Source organism: Hordeum vulgare, chromosome 1H, assembly GCF_904849725.1.
Source record: "Hordeum vulgare subsp. vulgare chromosome 1H, MorexV3_pseudomolecules_assembly, whole genome shotgun sequence".
Taxonomy (NCBI): Eukaryota; Viridiplantae; Streptophyta; class Magnoliopsida; order Poales; family Poaceae; genus Hordeum; species Hordeum vulgare.
Genome location: NC_058518.1, coordinates 432281670 through 432288674, shown reverse-complemented (window position 1 = coordinate 432288674; position 7005 = coordinate 432281670). Strand labels below are relative to the sequence as shown.

The window sequence follows — 7005 nt, the reverse complement described above, 5'->3', positions numbered from 1 at the left end:
CCTTGGCCGAATTTCTTGAAACTTAGGTCAACATACCGGTAGGAGGAGACGTCTCTTTTGGTTAGTGTTCGCGATGATGACTTGAACCCTTTGGACGACACATAACAAGATGGTTATCGAGCTAGGCTTTTTATGGTGGGCCAGTGATTCCATCTTCAAATTCTTGCCTTTCTACAACATTGTCACCCACTCTTTAGGCAGTGGAACCGAGACCGGCTAGGCAGTATGATGGATAGACTGATTGCGGCAGGACACCGCCTTGCTCGCCACCTAGCCATTGTTCTACCAGCTACTTGGTGGCCTATTTTCTACTTTTTATTAGGGCTTGTTTGTGTTGTTAGCCCCAACCGACTTATCTTTACGTTTCCTAAACTTGAACTTGTTGCAGAGACATGATAATTGCGTTCTCTATAAACCGAGACGGAAACCTGTTGCAAGAGCTTTGCTCAAAGTGTAGAAGTAAACCACCACCGCTAAATTAAGCAGCAGACAGCCACATGCATACCAAGTACTACCTCTGTAAACAAATATAAAAGCATTTAGATTACTACTTTAAGAGAGTACTAACTAAGATATGTGCGTGCATTTATTCCAAGTTACTAGTAGTACTTAATTTGCGGAAACATATGTTGTCATGATCCATTCTGAGTACACTAGTGAGTACTACCAGTATCTGGTCAGGATGTGACCTCCCGACGGCCCTGATTCATATCTGACGGTGATGCATGCTAGCTACTCATTGCCTGGTTTGCCATAGCATGCAGCCTAGCCAAGAAGAGGTCCCCGAGGTAGCGAGCAAACCTACGTAGTACTGCACAAGTCTATCAATATCTATGCATTCACGCCCCTGCAGCAAGAAAAGTGTAGTTGCAGCATCTTCATTCATGTTTTTACAGAGGTCCCCGAGTCCTCGGCAGAAGTCAAAGTCAAAGCCTTTTACCAGAATAACACATACTACTAGAGTATATGACATCCTGATGTAACTGCATGCACTTTCGCTCCAGGTAAAACCGTAAAAGTCCAGCGGCAGTTATCAGTTTCATATTTCATACCACTACATTTGTAATATTCTGCATATCAAATGGACAAGAAAGCAGCACTACTGGATCATCAAACCTCAAATCACACACGCACTGGCTGCTGGGGAATATATAGGGATACATATATGGTTCAAATTTCATATAGCGAACAACATCAACAGATTAAACAAGCGGTGCTAATTGATTCAAGAACTCCTTTCTTTTCTGCACGTAAAATGGAGTAGACATAAACGATCTTCAGGATATTTCACCAGTCCAGTCTTCAGCCTTGGTGGATACGTGCTCAGATCATTTTATCTGCTCGGAAGTTAACAACCGCATTAGAGGATCAAACAAAAGAGCTATCAGCTGAGCAAAACTTAAATATAAGGACCTGATAAGTGTCACATGTGTGGCACGAAGATATGGCAACTCCGAATGTTTTTTGTGGCAAATTTAGTGACGCGAGGATGACAACTTTAGTTGTCGAGCATGTCAACTTCCTAATTCGGATGGCAAGTTTCAGTTTTTTTGGATTTTTTCCGGAGGGCAATTTTAGCTAAAAAAACGCTAGGACTGAACTGTTTCATGCCACACTTGTGAAACCTATCATTTAAAAAATATAATGCATCGGCCTCCTTAACTGCTACTCTCCTTCGTTAGTGTTTATAAGACCACAAGTATTTTTTACTTAAACATTGACCAAAATATTGTAACATGCCACAAAAATATATCGTTGGAGACTTCTTTAGAATGTGAATACAATGATACATTTTCCGTGGCATGTAACTAATCTTTTGTTGATCAAATTAGTGGTCGAAGTTTTTTTTTGAAATGTGTGTGTGCTTTATATATAAAAAGTGAAAGGAATCTATTCAAAAACTATAGTCGTTGGCTAATATGGAACAAAATATAGTGCTTTTGGTCGTTTTAAGTGTTGGTCATGTGTTTGTTAAAAAATGTGACAAATTCAGATCAAGACTACGACAACAATTACTAAATTTATATCTATATAGTACCAATATAAAAAGGCCTAACAGAGGCAAAGCCAATTAATCTTGACCATCAAACCATGTCAATCCAACGACTTAGATTGCTCCAATGGTAAGTGCTCAACATGTTTGGTGTGCAACTAATATCGTACCAAATATCAACATTTGTGCTAATCACATAACTAGCACGTAATGATATCCTACCAATATCAAAATGCAATTAATTTCCTCTGTAATTAATACCAGTGTGCATGGCACGTCCTGGTTTACTAGTCTAAGCAGATGCATTAGGTTGTCTGAATGTCTCCGCATTGAGATAACACAGGGATCGGGAGATCAAGATTAAATCACAGAGCTATTTTCATCAACTTAGACAAAAACTAAAATTTAGCCAACTTATATTAGCGGTAGAAAAGTGCATCATCCGGAAATTCTTTCGGTGCATGTATCATCTCGATATATCAATGAAATGAAATGTCCTTTATAGAAAAAAAAACAAAGTTCTATAATGTTAGGTGCAATATTATATCGATTTTTGTTTCTAAATTATTGCTCAATGTACCATTTATAACAAATACATTTTCCAGCACAAAACTAGTTTACTCATTTTCTTGCAATAGGAGATTATCATCAGTCATTTCGATTGGGTGACAAATATATACGACACGATGAGCTAGCTGTAGGTTGGAATGCACATATAGTATATAGAGAGTGCAGACAAACATACCAGAGCCTTTTAGTACTAATGTTTTAGATCTTCCAACATTTTCGTTTTTTTAATGGTTACTTCAAGGGAATTTGTGCTTGCACGACATGAAATATCAACAATTGTACGTACGCATCCAGATTCCAAAGTCATCTAGTAGGGGAACACATTCTTCGCATCCAAGTTATATATAGTAGTACACAAATTAAGATATACGTTTATTACCATGGCCATGAAAGATGATATATATGTTGTTTCAGAACTTCACTAAAATAAAGCAACTTAAATTTAGATCCAAGGATCGATAGGCTGAGTTGCAAAATATTTCCGTACATGTGCTAAATGTTAGTTGCCTAAGAAATTGTTCATTGTATTTTTTCAAAGCCGAGGAAATTGTTCATCTGTAGCTAGTTTCACAGTGATCTTCAACAAGAAGCAATCAGAAGCCGATGCAGTTCAAGCTAGCTGAGTTGAAAGTACAGTCATAAGTATGAATACACACTGAATGAAACGAACAGGAGCACAGTGCAAAAATATGTATAACTGTCCATCTCAAACAGTATTGCATATATAGTGCCTCTCTATGAGACCCGAAATTCGGTAGTAGATTAAATCAACTTGGATTTGCATGCATGCATCGACCTCAGCATACAGTGCTACTAGCTAGTGTTGTTTACTTTAAAAAAAACAAGCAGTACTAGTGTTTACTATGCCACATGAAATGAATGATCCAAGCAAATATAAACATGCTGCGAGCAAAAGAATACTGCATGAACACAATGAAGAAGAAAATAACGCATGCGGGAAGAGAAACCTAACAATTGTGCATGTGTGGTAAGGAGAGCCGAACCTGCCAAAGATCGATGGATGTCGGATGGAACTGAGGGCGCTACTGCGCGGCGGTGTGCCTCTCGTCGCCGCCGGCCGTGCCATGTTTCAAAAACGGTCCGCCGCCCAGCGGCCCGAGGCCGGACACCGGCCCCATGCCTGATGTGTACCCGAAATCGTAGCCGCCGCCGCTGCCGCCGTTCACGCCGAGTCTCGCGACAGCTCCCTCGCCCTCGTAGCTCCTGGCCAGCATCTGCACGGCCGCGAACTGGTCGTGCCCGAACCCAAGGCCAGCGCCGATCGCCGTGGAGTGGCTGATGTTGATGAAGTTCTGGGTGCAGTTGGGCACCGTGTTGCCGATAAAATCCGCCATTGCCGGCGTCCCGTTGCACCCCACAGACGCCGAGACCGCCACCGCCGCAGCCGCCTAGATGCCAAATTCTCGCAGTTAAGACGAGCAAACTTGCAACATGTATAGAGCTGAGAAACGCACTTGATGTATTCTGTCATGCGTATGTGGTTACCTGGTACTTTGAGAGTTCGTATCTGGCGCGGGCGAGGTCCTGCTGGAGCTGGCGGAGCTGGTGCTGGAGGACGGAGATGACGCCGACGCAGCCGTAGACAGGGTCGCGGAGGCGCATGTCGGCCTCGTAGGCGAGCGAGTTCACCGCGTCCTCCCGCTGGTACGGGTTCAGCTCGTTGAGCAGCTTGGTGACGTTGCTGGCTCCGAAGACGCGGTGCACGTGAACGAACTTCTGCGGGTTGTCCGGCGGGAAGTAGGGCGCGAACACGCAGTCGGGCTGGCACTTGCGCCGGAGGAACTTGCAGGCCGCGCATGGCGAGCCCGTGCCGGCCGCCCCGGAGCTCGCGGCGCCTGCCGCCGCCGCCGAGGATGCCATGGTGATCACGGAGCCTGGAAACGACGACGCCGATGAGGAGGCCATGGATGGATGGGTCGGTCTAGCTTCCTGGCGAAGGAGATCCAAATCCCAAGCAAGAAAGAGAAGACGGACGGTCAGGCGTGACGGTTTCCCTTCTGGAAAGCTTGGTATGGGAAATAGGAGCAGCAAAAGGAAATGGGGAAGGGGAATGGATCATAAATTTTATTCTTGCCATATCTGCACACACGCTGCCCAGATGGCATGAAGCTATTCTAAGAAAGTGCAGATTATTCTTCGATACCTCTACGAAATTAGAAAAACTTAACGTAACTGTACATTTCTTGACAAGAATGGTCGAGACAAATCAGTAGAATTTATTTTGTTCACCGATTTGTTCCAGACCGTCCATGATCCTGATTTTAATTTTCCTTCGCATCACGCTCTCTCCAAAGTGAGAGAGCATGCGCTTTGAAGGCTGCTGCGCACATGGGCTAGCTACTGCCTACTGCTATCCAATCCAACAACGCAAGATCAATATGGAATGATAAGAGGGCAATATGAGGTAGTGAGGCTGTCGTAGGCATTTGTGCTTGATGGGATCAAAATACGTAGGATTAGTTAATAGCCAGGCACCAAGAAAGAAGCACGAGGAAATCGAAGAACTACGAAAGGAAGAAAGAACTCGGCGAGAAAGAAGAAGAACGTAGCAAAAGGGATAGAAACTTAGGAAGAAATTAAAGAAGAAAGCAAATGGATCGAAGGCCGGCGTACGGTGAGCGCCAGAGTAGAGTACGCACCCTTTCCGTGGGACGAAGTTTTCTGCTCACTTCGTGCAGCTGCCGCGCGCAGGCGCGCTGACCTGAATCCCCTCCCTGCTATACTTTTCCTCCCCCTTCTCCTCGCGTCCAGCAAGCGGCTTCCTCCTCGTATTTGGCTAGCTGCTGCGTCCTAACTGGCCTTTTTATCTCTCCCCCTCTCTCTCTCTGTGATCTTCTCTAGCTAGCTAGTACTTACTCCACTTGGCTGTTTATTGTAGCGCAAGAATAGAGTGTGAAAGTGACGACCAAAATATGGTGCACGCTGCACGTACGCCGATTACAGCATCTATGATCGGACGCCTTATACCCGTCTCAAACGTCCGGACAGCTCGTCCTAACCGGTCACGAAAATTTGACTCAGCCGGTCCCCTCAAACAGGCCTTAAACGCCCGGGCTGAACGGCACCCGTCATATCCAGCCTAAATAGTGAATATGGGGCGCCCGGCCGTGTCTGGACAAGTCCGTTTGATGATGGGCCCCACGCAGACTCGCCCGGAAACTCGGCAATTCGACGGACGCGTCGATCGTTGCCGCGGTGTAAGCGCCGCCTGACACCGCTCCGACTTGCCGCCCAATGCCAAATCCGGTAATTTAAGCTGGCCGACGTCCCCTAGCCCGAGCACATCCACCTTCTGCCTCTCTTCGTCGCCACACGAGCCTGTCCGCCTCCTCTTCCCCACTCTCCGATGTCGATATGGTCCACCATAGGATCACCATGTACGCGATGCTCACGCCAGAGCGTCGGATGCAGATCGAGGCGGAGATACAAGCGAGGCGCGCCGCCTGCATCACTGCGGTTCTGCCTCCGGACTCACCGAAGCCGGAGGAGGAGCTGCCGGAGCCGAAGGAGGTGGCAGATGCGGAAGAGGATGAGGCGGGCCAGCCTGCTACGGGCTTCAACTTGGCGGAGGCACACACGAGGTTCGTCGTCGCCCAAGCCGAGGAGATGGTGAACCAGCAGGCCATACCCGGAGTCCATCCAGGATGAGGTCGAGGTGTCCCCCAGCAGATAGGCTAGCGGAGGCTGACACGTTCTTCGACGGGCTCCACACAGAGATAGCGGCGGAGGAGGGTGAAGCGGATCAGCCGGAGTCACCAGAAGGGGCGTAGCTGCAGCTGACGCCCATGTATCTGCTGGAGGGCATGGAGATTGTGGGAAGCTCTGATTAATAGTAGTAGTAGTTAGGCTTGTATGTAGTACATAGGTTTCTTCGTTTGCATGCTTTTGCATGGATATGAGAATTTAGTATGAGATATCCGGATGCAGTTCTATTTATTTGAGGCATGCCTGGTCACTCTCTATGGACGTTTGCAACCTACAGTTGTAGATGCTTTTAAAAGGTTCAAAAGAAATGGTCTCATTCTTCAGTATTGTAGGTTCAAAGGGGATGAAGAGTTCCTGATTTTGGGTGTTCTCCAAGATCGTGCTGATGGATGATATATGCACCTTATGTGGTAAGAATTCTTTTATTGTGATACATATTGTGTATACTAGCAAAAGAGCTCATCCGTGTAATGGGAAAAAAAAATACCACACGTCTCTAACACAATAATCATGACCCAAAACCCCAATAGGTCCACGTCCTTTATTTTAACATGGCATCTTAACAGTGTTGTCGCTTATGCTTCTTTCCACTCTCGTCGAGGGACATGCATGGTCATAGATGGTTTCTTTTGTCTCCAATTTGTTTTTGTTGAAGTGTTCATTTTAAATATGAATCTATACACCGATACAAAAGAAAGACCGGACGTGCACTACTG

General features: G+C 45.9%; 1 protein-coding gene across 1 annotated transcript; it reads right to left on the bottom strand.

The window, feature by feature from the left end:
• Positions 1-1005: 1005 nt before the first annotated feature.
• Positions 1006-5411, bottom strand: LOC123412912 (LOB domain-containing protein 6-like). Its single transcript, XM_045105874.1, has 4 exons — positions 5224-5411; positions 4070-4513; positions 3568-3972; positions 1006-1337 (listed from the first exon to the last, which is right to left on the bottom strand). Exons 2-3 carry the CDS (start codon positions 4487-4489, stop codon positions 3607-3609), a joined length of 786 nt encoding a protein of 261 aa, XP_044961809.1. The 5' UTR covers positions 4490-4513; positions 5224-5411; the 3' UTR covers positions 1006-1337; positions 3568-3606.
• Positions 5412-7005: the final 1594 nt, after the last annotated feature.